This window comes from Phocoena phocoena, chromosome 4 (genome assembly GCF_963924675.1).
Source record: "Phocoena phocoena chromosome 4, mPhoPho1.1, whole genome shotgun sequence".
In the NCBI taxonomy this organism is placed as follows: Eukaryota; Metazoa; Chordata; class Mammalia; order Artiodactyla; family Phocoenidae; genus Phocoena; species Phocoena phocoena.
This window is the reverse complement of record NC_089222.1, coordinates 142,301,910-142,319,714: the sequence shown is the minus strand read 5'-3', so window position 1 is coordinate 142,319,714 and position 17,805 is coordinate 142,301,910. Positions and strand designations below refer to the sequence as shown.

General features: G+C 44.5%; 1 protein-coding gene across 2 annotated transcripts in view; it reads right to left on the bottom strand.

The window, feature by feature from the left end:
* The window catches only part of BACE2 (beta-secretase 2), an 86,424-nt gene that overhangs the window by 41,501 nt on the left and 27,118 nt on the right, over window positions 1–17,805 (bottom strand). For both annotated transcript variants that reach the window (XM_065876187.1, XM_065876188.1), the window contains exon 2: window positions 11,139–11,227. In XM_065876187.1, the coding sequence (XP_065732259.1) occupies window positions 11,139–11,227 (89 nt within the window). The remainder of the gene's footprint in view (window positions 1–11,138; window positions 11,228–17,805) is intronic.

Below are 17,805 nucleotides of genomic sequence, written 5' to 3'. Positions count from 1 at the left end.
GCAAGCTCCAATGCTGTACACCCCATGCCAAACAACTAGCAAGACCGGAGGACAACCCCACCCATTAGCAGAAAGGCTGCCTAAAATCATAATAATTTCACAGACACCACAAAACACGCCACTGGACACGGTCCTACCCACCAGAAAGACAAGATCCAGCCTCATCCACCAGAACACAGGCACTAGTCCCCTCCACCAGGAAGCCTACACAACCCACTGAACCAACTTTAGCCACTGGGGACAGACACCAAAAACAACACGAACTATGAACCTGCAGCCTGCGCAAAGGAGACCCCAAACACAGTAAGTTAAGAAAAATGAGAAGACAGAGAAACACACAGCAGATGAAGGAGCAAAGTAAAAACCCACCAGACCAAACAAATGAAGAGGAACTAGGCAGTCTACCTGAAAAAGAATTCAGAGTAATGATAGTAAAGATGATCCAAAATTGTGGAAATAGAATGGAGAAAATACAAGAAACATTTAACAAGGACCTAGAAGAACTAAAGAGCAAACAAACAATGATGAACAACACAATAAATGAAATTAAAAATTCTCTAGAAGGAATCAATAGCAGAATAAATGAGGCAGAAGAACAGAAAAGTGACCTGGAAGGTAAAATAGTAAAAATAACTACTGCAGAGCAGAATAAAGAAAAAGAATGAAAAGAATTGAGGACAGTCTCAGAGACCTCAAGGACAACATTAAACACACCAACATTCAAATTATAGGGGTCCCCGAACAAGAAGAGAAAAAGAAAGGGTCTGAGAAAATATTTGAAGAGATTATAATTGAAAATTTCCCTAACATGAGAAAGGAAATAGTCAAGCAAGTCCAGGAAGAGCAGAGAGTCCCATACAGGATAAATCCAAGGAGAAACACGCCAAGACACATATTAATCAAACTATCAAAAATTAAATACAAAGAAAAAATATTAAAAGCAGCAAGGGAAAAGTAACAAATAACATACACTGGAATCCCCATAAGGTTAACAGCTGATCTTTCAGCAGAAACTCTGCAAGCCAGAAGGGAGTGTCAGGACATATTTCAAGTGATGAAAGGGAAAAAACAAGATTACTCTACGCAGCAAGGATCTCATTCAGATTCGACAGGGAAATTAAAACCTTTACAGACAAGCAAAAGTTAAGAGAATTCAGCACTGCCAAGTAGCTTTACACCAAATGCTAAAGGCATTTCTCTAGGCAGGAAACACAAGAGAAGGAAAAGACTTACAAAAAAACAAACCCAAAACAATTAAGAAAATGGTACTAGCAACATACATATTGATAACTACCTTAAATGTAAATGGATGAAATGCTCCAACCAAAAGACATAAACTGGCTGAATGGATACAAAAACAAGACCCATATATATGCTGTCTACAAGAGACCCACTTCAGACCTATGGACACATACAGACTGGAAGTGAGGGGATGGAAAAAGATATTCTATGCACATGGAAATCAAAAGAAAGCTGCAGTAGCAATTCTCCTATCAGACAAAATAGACTTTAAAATAAAGACTATTACAAGAGACAAAGAAAGACACTACATAATGATCAAGGGATCAATCTAAGAAGAAGATATAACAATTGTAAATATTTATGCACCCAACATAGGAGCACCTCAATACATAAGGCAAATACTAACAGCCATAAAAGGGGAAATCAACAGTAACACAATCATAGTAGGGGACTTTAACACCCCACTTTCACCAATGGACAGATCATCCAAAATGAAAATAAATAAGGAAACACAAGTTTTAAATGACACATCAGACAAAATTGACTTAATTGAGATTTATAGGACATTCCATCCAAAAACAACAGAATGCACTTTCTTCTCAAGTCCTCATGGAACATTCTCCAGGATAGATCATATCTTGGGTCACAAATCAAGCCTTGGTAAATTTAAGAAAACAAATCATATCAAGTATCTTTTCCAACCACAACACTATGAAACTAGATATCAATTACAGGAAAAAAAACTGTAAAAAACACAAACACATGTAGGCTAAACAGTACACTACTAAATAACCAAGAGATCACTGAAGAAATTAAAAAATTCCTAGAAACAAATGACAATGAAAACACAACAGCCCAAAACCTATGGGATGCAGCAAAAGCTGATCTAAGAGGGAAGTTTATAGCAATACAATCCTACCTTAAGAAACAAGAAAAACCTCGCATAAACAACCAAACCTTACACCTAAAGCAATTAGAGAATGAAGAACAAAAAAACCTCAAAGTTAGCAGAAGGAAAGAAATCATAAAGATCAGATCAGAAATAAATGAAAAAGAAGTGAAGGAAACAATAGCAAAGATCAGTAAAACCAAAAGCTGGTTCTTTGAGAAGATAAACAAAATTGATAAACCATTAGCAAGGCTCATCAAGAAAAAATGGGCGAAGACTCAAATCAATAGAATTAGAAATGAAAAAGGAGAAGTAACAACTGAAACTACAGAAATACAAAGGATCATGAGAGATTACTACAAGCAACTCTATGCCAATAAAATGGACAACCTGGAAGAAATGGACAAATTGTTAGAAAAGCACAACCTTCCCAGACTGAACCAGGAAGAAATAGAAAATATAAACAGACCAATCACAAGCACTGAAATTGAGACTGTGATTAAAAATCTTCCAACAAACAAAAGCCCAGGACCAGATGGCTTAACAGGCAAAATCTATCAAACATTTAGAGAAGAGCTAACACGTATCCTTCTCAAACTCTTCCGAAATATAGCAGAGGGAGGAACACTCCCAAACTCATTCTACGAGTCCACCTTGATACCAAAACCAGATATGTCACAAAAAAAGAAAAGTACAGGCCAATATCTCTGATGAACATATATGCAAAAATCCTCAACAAAATGTTAGCAAACAGAATCCAACAGCACATTAAACAGATCATACACCATGATCAAGTGGGGTTTATCCCAGGAATGCAAGGATTCTTCAATATATGCAAATCAATCAATGTGATACACCATATTAACAAACTGAAGGATAAAAACCATACAATAATCTCAATAGATGCATAAAAAGCTTTCAACAGGGCTTCCCTGGTGGTGCAGTGGTTGAGAGTCCGCCTGCTGATGCAGGGGACACGGGTTCATGCCCCAGTCCTGGAAGATCCCACATGCCGCGGAGCGCCTGGGCCCGTGAGCCATGGCCGCTGAGCCTGCGCGTCTGGAGCCTGTGCTCCACAATGGGAGAGGCCACAACAGTGAGAGGCCCGTGTACCACAAAAAAAAAAAAAAAAAAAAAGAAAAGCTTTCAACAAAATTCAACACCCATTTATGATAAAATCTCTTCAGACAGTAGGCACAGAGGGGACTTACCTCAACATAATAAAGTCCATATATGACAAAACCACAGCCAACATCATTCTCAATGGTGAAAAACTGAAACCATTTCCTCCAAGATTAGGAACAAGACAAAGTTGCCCACTCTCGTCACTATTATTCAACATAGCTTTGGAAGTTTTAGTCACAGCAATCAGAGAAGAAAAGGAAATAAAAGGAATCAAAATCAGAAAATAAGAAGTAAAACAGGGTCTTCCCTGGTGGCGCAGTGGTTAAGAATCCGCCTGCCAGTGCAGGGGACATGGGTTCAAGCCCTGGTCTGGGAAGATGCCACATGCCGTGGAGCAACTAAGCCCGTGTGCCACAACGACTGAGCCTGCACTCTAGAGCCTGTGAGCCACAACTACTGAAGCTCACATGCTGCAACTACTGAAGCCCGTGTGCCTAGAGCCTGTGCTCCGCAACAAAGAGAAGCCACCACAACGAGAAGCCCACGCACCACAACGAAGAGTAGCCCCTGCTCGCTGCAACTAGAGGAATCCCGCACGCAGCAATGAAGACCCAACGCAGCCAAAAATAAATAAAAATAAATAAATTTAAAGAAGTAAAATTGTCACTGTTTGCAGATGACATGATACTATACATAGAGAATCCTAAAGATGCTACCAGAAAACTACTAGAGCTAATCAATGAATTTGGTAAAGTAGCAGGATACAAAATTAACGCACAGAAATCTCTTGCATTCCTATACACTACTGATGAAAAATCCTAAAGAGAAATTAAGGAAACACTCCCATTTACCACTGCAACAAAAAGAGTAAAATATCTAGGAATAAACCTACCTAAGGAGACAAAAGACCTGTATGCAGAAAATTATAAGACACTGATGAAAGAAATTAAAGATGATACAAACAGATGGAGAGATATACCATGTTCTTGGATTGGACAAATCAACATTGTGAAAATGACTATACTGCCCAAAGCAATCTACAGATTCAATGCAATCCCTATCAAACTACCAATGTCATTTTTCATAGAACTAGAACAAAAAATTTCACACTTTGTATGGAAACACAAAAGACCCCGAATAGCCAAAGCAATCTTGGGAAAGAAAACCAGAGCTGGAGGAATCAGGCTCCCCGACTTCAGACAATACTACAAAGCTACAGTAATCAAGACAGTATGGTACTGGCACAAAAACTGAAATATAGGTCAATGGAACAGGATAGAAAGCCCAGAGATAAACCCATGCACATATGGTCACCTATTTTTGACAAAGGAGGCAATGGAGAAAAGACAGCCTCTTCAATAAGTGGTGCTGGGAAAACTGGACAGCTACATGTAAAAGAATGAAATTAGAACACTGCCTAACACCATACACAAATATAAACTCAAAATGGATTGAAGACCTAAATGTAAGGCTAGACACTATAAAACTCTTAGAGGAAAATATAGTCAGAACACTCTATGACATAAATCACAGCAAGATCCTTTTCAACTCACCCCCTAGAGAAATGGAAGTAAAAACAAAAATAAACAAATGGGACCTAATGAAACTTAACTGCTTTTGCACAGCAGAGGAAAACATAAACAAGACGAAAAGACAACCCTCAGAATGGCAGAAAATATTTGCAAACAAAGAAACTGACAAAGGATTAATTTTCAAAATATACAAGCAGCTCAATGCAGCTCAATATTAGAAAAACAAACAACCCAAATCCAAAAATGGGCAGAAGACCTAAACAGACATTTCTCCAAAGAAGACATACAGATGGCCAACAAACACAGGAAAGGATGTGCAACATCACTAATCATTAGAGAAATGCAAATGAAAACTACAGTGAGGTATCACTTCACAACAGTCAGAATGGTCATCAAAAATCTACAAACAATAAATGCTGGAGAGGGTGTGGAGAAAAGGGAACCCTCTTGCACTGTTGGTGGAAATGTAAATTGATACAGCCACTATGGAGAGCAGTATGGAGGTTCCTTAAAAAACTAAAGATAGAACTACCATATGACCCAGCAATCCCACTACTGGGCGTATACCCTGAGAAAACCATAATTCAAAAGGAGTCATGTACCACAATGTTCACTGCAGCACTATTTACAATAGCCAGGACATGGAAGCAACCTAAGTGGCCATCGACAGATGACTGGATAAAGAAGATATGGCACATATATAAAATGGACTATTAGCCATAAAAAGAAACAAAAGTGAGTTATTTGTAGTGAGGTGGATGGACCTAGAGTCTGTCATACAGAGTGAAGTAAGTCAGAAAGAGAAAAACAAATACCGTATGCTAACACATATATATGGAATCTAAAAAAAAAAAAAAGGCTCTGAAGAACCTAGGGGCAGGACAGGAATAAAGATGGAGACGTAGAGAGTGGACTTGAGGACACGGGGAGGGGGGAGGGTAAGCTGGGACGAAGTGAGAGAGTGGCATGGACATATATACACTACCAAAGGTAAAATAGATAGCTAGTGGGAAGCAGCCGCATGGCCCAGGGAGATCAGCTCGGTGCTTTGTGACCACCTAGGGGGGTGGGATAGGGAGGGTGGGAGGGAGATGCAAGAGGGAGGAGATATGGGGATATATGTATACGTATAGCTGATTCACTTTGTTATACAGCAGAAACCAACACAACAATGTAAAGCAATTATACTCCAATAAAGATGTTAAAAAAAATTTAAATAGCCACATGTGACTAGTAGCTACCCTTGTAGAAAGCACAGTTCCAGATAATGTGAGAAAAAAGTAATTCTTAGCTCGTATTCACTGGGCTCCTCGAACTAAACCTCAAAGAGTAGAAACCTCAGAGATGAACCAAAAGCAATTCTGAGGGTTATTAATGTATAGTTTCCAGGAGCAGACTTTTTAAAAAAGTGCATTCCTCCATCTTTATGTTGTAACATCCCATCTCTTGGGCACTAAAATGCTTTGGCTCTCAACTGTTCTGCATATTAATTAACTATGTGGAGAGCGAACCCCAGATTGACTGCTTCTTTGCAGTATCAATTCTGGGTGCACAGAAACAGCCATCCATGAAGGATGTGAGTAGCCAGGAAAAAGTCCACTCATAGCAATAAAATCACTTTGAAGCAAATTCAGGAGACATTCTGCCTCTGATAAGAGTGTTCAGGGAATGCAGGACTGAAAAGTGAAATCAATCGAACTGACGAGAAAAGAACCACAGAACATTTTATTATTTTAAAGAAACCCAGAGAACATACAGTGAAAAGGTGAAAGGGCAGAATTCAAAAGAGTTGAATCCTGGGGTCGGCTCTGGTTCCCGCAAGCCACCCCACCCAGGGAATGCTGAATCTCCTGAAAAACTCTGCCCAGAGACTTCCCCGGGGCTCTTCCGCATATTTCAGAGTTTTGGGTCTACCTTTGGGGATAGCTGGCCTGGACCAGGTGACCAGATACCCTTTTTGCTCTTCTAAGGTCTGGAAGTGACCAGATTAGAGTAAACGGGGCCACTGACAGCCCAGGGACTTCCGTCTATCCTGGAGCGTCATCAACATCCTCGGCCATGGCAAATGCTTCAGGACTCCAATATGGCAAGACCTCTCCTGGACAGGCAAGCAATGGGCAGGCTCAAGAAATTGTCTAAATAATCAGGCAAAAATGTCTGTCATCAGCACATGGAAAGATGAGGCATTGGGTCTCCAGGCTCCAGTTCAGCCTCCTTAAGGAAATTAGCTGGTAATTTTCTAGTATCCCATATTCTACTACTTACAAGCATCAGTTGAGGAAAAGAAATTGCTCTCTTGCCACAGTTACTCTGTGGGCTTCACCCCAGATGGAGTATAGGAGGAGGAAGCTTTTTAATGAAAATAGACTTAATTTCCTGAAAAGATTAGTATAAGGTCAGGGGGAATGAGTCTTTTGACTCTCTCATGAAGCCAATTGACTGGAGGCTATTTTACTCGCTAAAAAAGAAGTACATCTAAAAAAAATACACGATAGTCTTTTTGCTATATAGTAATTCATTGGAACATTCACCAACATGAAAAGAGGGCTTCTGGTGGGACAAAGCTACACAAATGACTAATGGTAACCTGATGTCTGATTCCATAAATCAAAGAGATCTTGTCAAAGTACCCCAAGTCAAATCTCCAATTACTGGGACATGTTTCAGGAAGCATTAAACCTGAATATCCAGAGACTGGGGGACTTGAATCAGAGGCTGACAAACCCAACCAGAAACCTTATTATAACTAAGAGAGATCAGAGGGACAAAGCAAATACAGAAACATCACAAGGCAGGGAGCTACATCTCAGAAAAGAAACCTTTGTCAAAAATTGAGAAAGGACGTAGAACATTCCCTCGGCTTCCATCAAATACAATGGTGGAAGGTGTACCTTAGGCCAACTCTAAAGTTAGCTGAAAGCATCAGACAAATTAATCGTACATAATTTACTATGTAAATTATAGTTCATGTCTTTATAATAATAAATCTGTGTTGACATAAGCCTATGAGAAGCGCGGAGAAAAAAAACAGAGGATAGGAGAGAAAGAAAGGTTACTATAAATTTAAGCAAGTATTTACCCTACAAAACACACGTGTTAGTAGGGATGCTGTTTAGGAAGAGAACTTGCCTAAAATTCAGAAATGCGATGTTTTACATTTGATTCAGTTAGGAAGAAACCTGATAGCCCTATTGAAGAAGAGATCTCCTTAAAAGAAAGGCAGTACCAGGGCTAGAGGTCCAAAATGGGTCATGTTTTAAAGGTATTAAGTAAATTTCAACAATACTTGCAAATGAGGAAAGCAGGTGGAAGTCTGAATGATGGAGGTGCCAATGGGATGAAGCTGACAATGCAGGGGAGTCTGGGGCTTCTGAAAGTTGGCAGGTTCCGCTACGCCTCTCTTTATTTGCTCAGAAGGGAGAAATAGATGAGAACCTTGAGTGCTCAGAAAGCTGGGAGGGAGCCCTGAATTCTTCTGTGGGATTAGCAGGAGGGCAGGCCTAGCCATCATGGGAGCTATGCATGTTCCCAGGAGTCTTCACATTAAATCAGGTTTGCGAAAGAGCCAGAGGAGCTCCACCTTTAAGTAGGAAAGACAAAAGCCATCTGCTACCTGAACCCCAAACTGGCTAGCAGGAAGCTTAGAAGGATGTGTCCCACTGAAGGCTGAAAGAGAACCATGGTTCAACACAACAATGAACAAAGTCGAAGGCAAATGAGAAAGACAGCCAGTTGTCTACCATCGATTAAATACTGTACACTTATTAAATGGCACTGTACACAGTATTTGTAACGTTGACTATTATTTACCCTTGTACATTTCCATAACTGCATCCGCATAGCAAAAGGGTAACCTGGTCGAAAGCACACTCTGACCTTTATTGACCCCTGGCTGTGCCACTTACCTACTGGGAAGGAAATACCCACCCATGGTGTTAGATTTACACATTTAAATCTATAAAGTGGATACACACATGACCCGAACTTGGCTTTACTGTGCTGTACTGTTGCTGTATTGTATCACGTGTCCACAGATGCGTGATGGAAAACAAAATTGCTCTGGGGAGGAAAACTGTTAAAGATGTAACTGAGCTTCAGGGATGTCTGTTCTGTCTCTACGGCAGGCAGAGCCCCCAGTAGGCGTGGGGAAACTGCGTGAATGTGTAGACTAGGAAGAGCCTTGTAGCGGAAAAAACATAGAGCTGGGATTGCCTTGCCACCAGGATAAACATCTTTTACATAGTTTAACATACATTGCGTTTTCTAGGAATGCAACTACTGTGTAAATTGAGGAAGGTGATATTTTCAGGGGGAAACTTTACTAAGATTCTTCACCAGTCTGGGAAATTCACATCACCAAACCAAGCTGCTCTGGGTGTCTGAGTCTATTTTAATCCGATTTGTCAGTCTGCACTGGGCGCTGTGTGTCTGTGGTGATGTTCACAGCCTCAGGCACCCTCCAACTTCATGTGTATCCTACCCAGGGTGTTTACACATTGAGGTACTCATCACCTTCCTGTGAATTCCCTCCTTTTACCCCGCACCCCCAAACTCCTGCATATTGCATCAGTGCGTTTAGAATTACATATGAAGATAAGTTCCACTACCTTTGCATTTCAGTTCAGGGCATTACAAAGCACTCACTCTCTAGAGGGGGTGCCAGGGCTCAAGTTTGGAACCTCTTGTCCTAGAAGCCTGAACCTGGGCCAGTCTCTTGGCTCCTGGACCTCCTGTGCTACGTGAATAAAAATGAGAGGTTTGGACTGACTTCTGTTCCATGATGAAGTGGTTGAGGGGAGCGGGCTGTTTGGGGCAGAGGATTTAGACAAACCACAATTTGAGTGGGAAAGGGCAAAGGGCAGCCAGCGATCAAAAGTCAACCTCCTTCCCCTGGCTGCACACCCGCTGCCCCAATTTCCAGGCATCTGAGGTCACAGGAACAACTTCAGGGCACATATTAATCTTCACAAAGCAATCACAAGCCAGGAGTTTCATCCAGAATTTCAGTGATTAAAGGTTATCAACACGCTGAGTCATAAACTAAGCTACAGATTCCCTGAAGGAGGTGCCAACCAGCTATCACCGTAGCCCCAGGGGCCCATGTAGCACCAACTACCACTGCCTCCAGCTGGACACACAGGAGACCATACCTCTTTGTGCCATCAAAATGGAGACCAAGATGCACGGGCAGAATCGAGATGAGCACTTCGGTATAACGTCTCCTGCCTTATTGATGCTGCCCGGGCTTTGCTGAACCTTCCCAGTTGTTACTTTCCCTCGTATGTTTCCTTCCTTTCTTTTTTTCCCCCCAACTGAAGTTGGGGTTTATTCCCCAGAACCAAAGACTGCGGGTAGGGAAAGTGAAAAAGGAAAGACACGAAGATTTGCAGCAGGGAAATATGATATGCCAGCTCACGACCCTAAAAAGCAAAACACACGTCAGCTTACTCGCCTTATCTGTTTCGTTTAAATTCTAGGGTCACAAAAATAGATGAGCAGTTAAAATGTGCACAGCATTAGGGCAGCAATAGTTACCCGGGGGACAGTGACTCTGACCCCATGGGCCCCTTCAGAGATGAACAGTGACACACACGAGTCCCAGGGCCTGGACACGCAGACTGGCCTTATCCCAGAGACTTCTATCTGGGTTCCACACTTCCTCACAACCCTGCCCACAGCTGCTAGCTCGCAGCCTCAGGCCTGAGTGCTTTGTGCTCACAATACATCCTTTCCAAGTGAGTCATGGATTCCTCTCGTCAGAAACACCTCCTGGCACAGAAATTGTTTCAGTGAACCACACCTTGACCCATGCCACCAATCTTCAGGGCGATGCAAAGGTGGCTTTCTAAGCAACGCCAGGCTGCTGCCCGGAACAGTCTCACGCTCACCTCCAATGCCCCCTGCCCTGCTCAGGCACACCTCCAAGTTAGGACTAGAGGGGCCCAACAAACATCAAAGGGTCACCTCCCTGCAACTCAGGTCTGACTACAAAACTGCTGTCTGACTGAGTTTCTATAAAGCGGGACTCATGAGAACACACCAAGGTTATTAGGAGAGCCCTCCTGTGGATTCATCTGGAATGGATGTATACATGTACGCACGCATATATGCGTGCCACACCTGCACACCACACACAAATATACACACCACCGTGTGCATGTACACACAGATACCTCCACATACACAAACACATATATTCAGACCACTGTATGCACGTACACACAGATATATACATGAATATATCCCCCTCAAAATGAAACAGCGTTTTGGTGACTTTCTCCCAGTGTGTTCTGAAGCGTTCTTGTGGTGCCCCCAAGCCCGGCCGTGACAGGCACGGACCCATCACTCACCTCCCCGTGTCAAAGTATGAGTCGACGTAGGGATGCGGGGCCCCGGCCACGGCGAAGTTGCTGCTTCCAGTGTCAACGAGTATCTGCAGCTTTTATGTTGAAAGGAAAAACAGAGAAACCATCAGGCTACTTGAATAAGGCAACACTCTTGACTACTTCTTTTAAAAATTAAGTACCAAGAACAATGTATTACTTGGAGAAAACTTACATCGATTAGAAATATCTTTAAAAAGCTGTTAGAAAACTGAACCCTGAACACAGTCTGTCGTGAAGCTCGCATGGGCGAGGTGGAATCAGTTTAGCCTCAGAGAGGCACTCAACCTTAAACGAAGGTAAATTCAGTGGAATAAGTGGGATTTTTCCTTTTTCAGCTGCTGGCACCTGGTAACCAGGCAGAGCCCTTTCTCACCCTGGGCTCTTGGCCGGGTTTGTCACTTGGCTGGGGTAGCCCTCCTCCTGCCTTTCCAATCTCACTTGGAAATCCTCATTCACCCCCTCCTCTCCCTCCACACGTCCAGGATGCTTTCCCAGACTCGTCCTGGCACTGGGCATCCCTCATCTCTGCTGCATAGCACCTGGGATCACCTGTCAGAGGTACCACTTTTTTTTTTTTTTTTTTAGTTTTAATGAGTTAGCATTTACACACAAATAAAAACGGAAGATCTTGGATTTTCCACTGGTGCGCTCTGGCATGGTGTTCTCCCAAACCAAGATACAGGAATTCCTCTTATTCCCCTTAGGTCCCTATCTACCCCTTTCCGGTCAATCCCTCCTGTTTCTCAGAGGCAACCACTTTCTGAATCCTATTACCAGGGATTGAGTTCACCGGTTCCTGGACATTATATAAATGGAATCTCAGGGGAGCGAGAGGAAGGTCTAGCTTCTCCTGCTCAACATGTTTTGGGGCTTCTCACACTGAATAGAGAGAGGATAAATGCCCCTTTATGCCTCGTAACTTTGGGAAATGAATTCTCTTAATTCTGTTTACGAACACAGTCACTAGAAAAGTTGCAGGGCCTCACTACAGAGATGTTCGGAAAGATTTCAGACAGAACGCAATTAAAAAAGTATATTATCTTGTTCTCCATTCAAATATTTGATGTTCAACAGCCCGATCTCCCAAGCCACAACCTGGATTGGATTGGGTTTCACCTGATTTTCACATAAACATTCCAAGGGCACCAACTAAATCTGCATGAACTTGGATTTTACAGGAGGGGAACTGGGGATGCCGAGGAATCCTCGCATGTGCCACTGAACAGTTGGTAACAAGGAAAATTAGGTGGAGATCTGTCTGCAGGTCCATGGGGCTGGGCCAGATAGTCCTACCAGGCAGAGTTCTCCCTTTCTCGCTGCTTCTAAATGCTCTGATTTTCAGTGGGCACTCATATCAGAATCTCTGCATTTTTTTTTTTTTTTTTTTGCAGTATGTGGGCCTCTCACTGCTGTGGCCTCTCCCGTTGCGGAGCACAGGCTCCGGACGCGCAGGCTCAGCGGCCATGGCTCACAGGCCCAGCCACTCCGCGGCATGTGGGATCTTCCTGGACCGGGGCACGAACCCGTGTCCCCTGCATCGGCAGGCGGACTCTCAACCACCACGCCACCAGGGAAGCCCTCTGCATGTTTTTAAAAATACCTCCTTAACTTCAATTCTTTTAAGAGATGGGTTTATCTCATTTACGTCCAATTATACACATTTTTCTTAATCCTATCACTTCCTCTGTCACGTTTTCTGTTTTAATCCTGCCCTTCAGGATTTTTATGGAGGCCTCATCTGTAGCGATGACTGATTAAATCATTAGCCACTGGTGACTGATTCAACTTCCAACCCGTCTCCCCTCCCTGGAAATGAGGCTGAAAGTTGCAACTCTCTACTCTCAGGGTTGGTTCCCTATCCTTCAGGGCTTTCCAACAGCCAGCTGACTGACGTGACGCAGGTGTGGTCAGAAGGGACTTGTTATGAGAAACAAAAGACACCTTTATCACCCTTATCACCCAGGAAGTCCCAAGGGTTTCAGGAGCCCTGAGCTAGGAACTCGGACAAAGACCAAATACATATTTCTTTGTATAAATGTGTTTCTTCATATAAATCACAATATCACATATGGACAATGGGAAATCAGCAAGGGCCGGAGCCTCACCCATCATTGGAATGAAGCTCACTCTGTCCTCACAGCAGACATAGTCCAAGCTGACCTAATAATATATGTAACTCACATGGCCTTGCGTCCTCAGTGTCGTCTCTACGTCCTGGATTTAAAAGGTTCCTGAAGGCAAGATGAGCTTTTAAAGTTGCTCTGGAGAAAGTAGTAGAGAGATGAAGAAGAAAGGAAAAAAACCCCAAAAGCCCAGAGTTCCAGGCTCACGGCAGCCATGAAAGCAGGCCGTTTTTACAAGCCTTTCCTGGGTCTCACTGGCAAACACGCACCCAACAGCCCAGAAGGATGCCTGTGGAAAGGCCAGGCCACCTGACAGCCGATTCCCAGGCTGGCATTCCACATCCACACGCGATGCTCCTGTACAACCAGCCCCAGGCAAAGCAGACACAGGACCGCTGTCCTGGGCATAATGGCCCCATTCTCTGCAGACATTTCAGTCTGCTCTCCTGGGTGTGGAATCCCACCTACAGCCTCCGCATCACACATCAGAACCAAGTCCTCTTATACACTGCCGTCCTCACTTCTGCCACGCTGCACGTTATCCCTCCTTGCAGAGGCAGGCGACACAAAACAGAAAGTCACACCCAAACATAGACGGCATTATTTTACACAGAAGACTCCTGATTGCCAGGCGTTCGTCCCCAGCTGTTTCAGCACAAGACAGCTTTCAAGAAAATTCAATTTGGAGTCACGGCTCGACCAAGTGGGTCACCACCTCGACCATTCCTAGAGGATAAGATTTGAGGCGAGAGACGGCCCAGATAAATGAGGCAGCCATAAAGCCAGGGAAGGAATGGGTTTCTAGAGAGCAGTAAATGCTCTGAGTTGGGCTTCAAGTAATGTTTCTGTGCGATGACCTGGAAACGGACTTTTCTCACATTGACTTCTCGCGCCAGGGCCATGATTTTCCCTTTGCAAGTCCTAGTCTCAACTGCAAAGGAAAAACAAAATACAGTCACTTGCCCTATAAATTTTGCAGCATCCACCCTGAAACCACTGACAGGCAAAGGCTCAGGGTGCAGAAGTCTTCTGGATGCCTCACCCCTACTCCACTCGCTGCACATGCCCTGCTGCGTCCTTATCCCGGGAACTTCCAACATCACTTCCTGTCTCCTTGGGTTCAGCTCCAAGTACACACAACAGTCTAACCACAGAGCCTGTCGTTCAGCCCCATAAAGGGACACTGAAAATACATACAAAATCGGGATATGCTTTGCACTTTCGAAGCGCAACTGAAAATGATTCAGAAGCGGGTAAGAAACATCATCCCTGCTTTACAACAAGAAATGCAGAAAGGCCGCCGAGAGCTGCAAGTCCCCGCTTCCTTCCCTACACTAAGCAGCCTCCTGTAGAACGCACGTGCCATTTCTTCCAGAATTTAGGAATGCAGACAAAAATCTGTCTCCACAAGGAGCAAGCGTCCTGTATTCTGATGGTCACTGGCTTTTTGCTGCTCCCATCTTTTTGCCAACCTCAGGGCTCTTTGATGGAAGAAGTGGGTCCCCATTGTGCATCATTTTCACACTGGAGCCTGTCTTCTCCAGAGAACATCCAGGCACAGGGCACCCCCATGTGAGTGGGGCGCACGTGAGGCTCACCAGCCTTTCTCCATCCAGCACCTTGGACAGTGCCCAGGGCGCCCTAGGTGCTCAATGAACAGCTGCGGAATGAATGAAAAGTGGGGGACTGAGAGACCTCCACCGAATGGAGATTACCACATGTAAAAGAAATAGCTAGTGGGAAGCAGCCGCATAGCACAGGGAGATCAGCTCGGTGCTTTGTGACCACCTAGAGGGGTGGGATAGGGAGGGTGGGAGGGAGACGCAAGAGGGAGGAGATATGGGGATGTATGTATATGTATGGCTGATTCACTTTGTTATACAGCAGAAACTAACACACCATTGTAAAGCAATTATACTCCAATAAAGATGTTAAAAATAAAGAAATAAATATAGGAAAAATGCACATTCCAGACAAACGGAATGTGTTTATTGACTTATAAAAGCAACCTGCATTGTGCACTGACCAATTCTACAGGAAATGTGGAGAGGGCAAAAGATCTTAGATGACCTTTTCCAGAAGACAAGCTGTGAAAATCCCATTACCCTCTAAGTGAAGACGTTCTTCTTTGAAGGATGCTTCTTTGACAATATTCCCCAACTTTAGCAGCCCCACTCAAACCTGCAGAACGAAATTTTATAAAATAACCATGAAACAAGGACAGCCATTACGCACAAGTTACTGCTGGGAGGGAGCCGGACGGCTTTTGATGGTGGACAGAGTTTTCTCCATGCCAGGAGGGCAGTCCCGTCCTCATGTCACTGTAGCTCTTCATATTTCTGGGCAGTGACAGAGCACACAAGGCCTGGGACCACGTCGTCCTCCCGTCCTGGGCCTCTGCTCCCTCGTGCGGGAAGGGGGCGACTGGCCTCTTTCACAGGATGCCTGCGAGGAGTAAATGCAGTCGTATGAAGCGAGTAATAAATGCTAGCGCTGATCACGCACACGACTTCCAGCAGGAGGTGGGGAGAGAGGTCAGTCATCGGCAGCCATTGCCACAAACTCCATGACACTCCAAGGAACCTCTGGCCAGGGCCAGCTCTGGAGCGATTTGAAGCTAACAGATTCTCCAGGAAGATTCCTTTAGGGGACAGTCAGGACTCTATCTCGCCATGCCCTGCTCTGCCTAGACAAAGCTTGCTTGTTTTTTGTTTGTTTGTTTTAAATTTTTTATTATTTTTGGCTGCATTGGTTCTTCGTTGCTGCGCGGGTTTTCTCTAGTTGCGGTGAGCGGGGGCTACTCTTTGTTTCAGTGCGCGGGCTTCTCATTGTGGCGGCTTCTCTTATTGCGGAGCACGGGCTACTGTAGGTGCATGGGCTTCAGCAGTTGTGGCACACGGGCTCAGTAGTTGTGGCTCACGGCTCAGTTGCTCCGCGGCATGTGGGACCTTCCCGGACCAGGGCTCGAACCCGTGTCCCCTGCATTGGCAGGCGGATTCTTAACCACTGCGCCACCAGGGAAGCCGCTTACTTGTTTTTAGAATGGCACATCTTATGGGGTTTTATTTTCCTCCTTTTATTTTGATACAATTATGAGCCACCTCTCATGCTCTCCGCCAGCGAGCGGAGGTTAATTACAAACCACACACACTTCTGTCTTTGAGACCCAGGCAGAGTCCTACATCCTCCAAAAGGCCTTTCAGTGGCGGCCCTGATCCATTCCTCTCCTCTGACAGCCGTGGCCTGATTTTTGGCCCCCTCCCTTGTCTGATGTCTTTTACTGGCCTCTCATTTCTCCGAGGTGCACCGGTTTCCTCGCAGTGAGCCTGTAAGTTGCTTGAGGGCAAAGCCCTTTTTCTTAGTCTTTGGAACAATCTCCATAATGACTACTTTTGGTAGGAATTCAATAATCACCTGGTCCATAAGATGGGGAGGAAATACACATGAACTCCACCTAGGAGTGGAAAGCTGATAAAGAAGGTAAGCCTGCCAAGAAGCTGGAGAGAATTCACCGGGCGAGTTCCTGATACACTTGTACACAGACTTTATTTAGCTTTTCTAGAATTGGCTAGAGTGGCTAACTTAACTTCCCAGTTGCTATATGATCACACGCTTCCTCTTAATTATCCAAGGCTAACCAGAGGTAGGAACAAGATGATGGGGTGGGGGGAGTTTGTTGGTGCCTCCACCTGGCGCCACACTCACTCCAGCTGCTGGGACTCTTCCAGCATCCAGGGTGCAGTGTGGTTCCTTCCCAGCCCTGTCTGATTCCCAGTAAAGCCCTAGTCATACCTGCAAAAAAAGAAAAAAAGAAAAAAGAAAAAAACGCCCTCCAGCATCCATGTCAGGCCTGAGGTGCCCAGGAATGAACGCTCACTGCTGGGCGCAGCCCTGAACCCCAAATACACAGCTGACGGATGAAGTCCCCACATCCTGATCCCTGGGCGGACCGCTCTGAGTGTGCCCTGCGCCACCTCCAGGATTCCCCGTAGCGCTGCCCTGTATTAGTCTTCTCCTCCCTCCTGCCTTGCTGCCCTGCGCCTACCAGTGCCTCCGGGTAGAGAGGAACAGGGAAGGTTGACTCACACAAGCCTTGCCTCCTGTGCCCCAGAGAGACCAGACGTCTGTCAGAGGGGCTCCCTCCCCAAGGTTCACCACCTGTGGAAACCTCCATATCGTGCACGGCTCCCACTGTCCGTTCTCAATACTCGGTTGATGCACTAGGCAATAACCCCACAGAAAGCCATTTGCTAATTTTGCTGTAATAAGGAAAAAGGTGGCATTAAGGAGAAGAACTGGTTCCACATCTAGTTAGTGATTAGCAGCCTGAGATCTCTCAGATATCGCTGCCTCTTTTTCAGCAAGTTAATAGATAGGAAAATTAGCAGATAATTTCAATAATGGCTCACTTAACACAACGATTCCTAATTACATTAGCAGCCCATCTGCTGAAGTCTGCCAGCAAGCAGAACGCACAGCGGCGGGGTCCTTTGCGGCCTGGCTCCGCA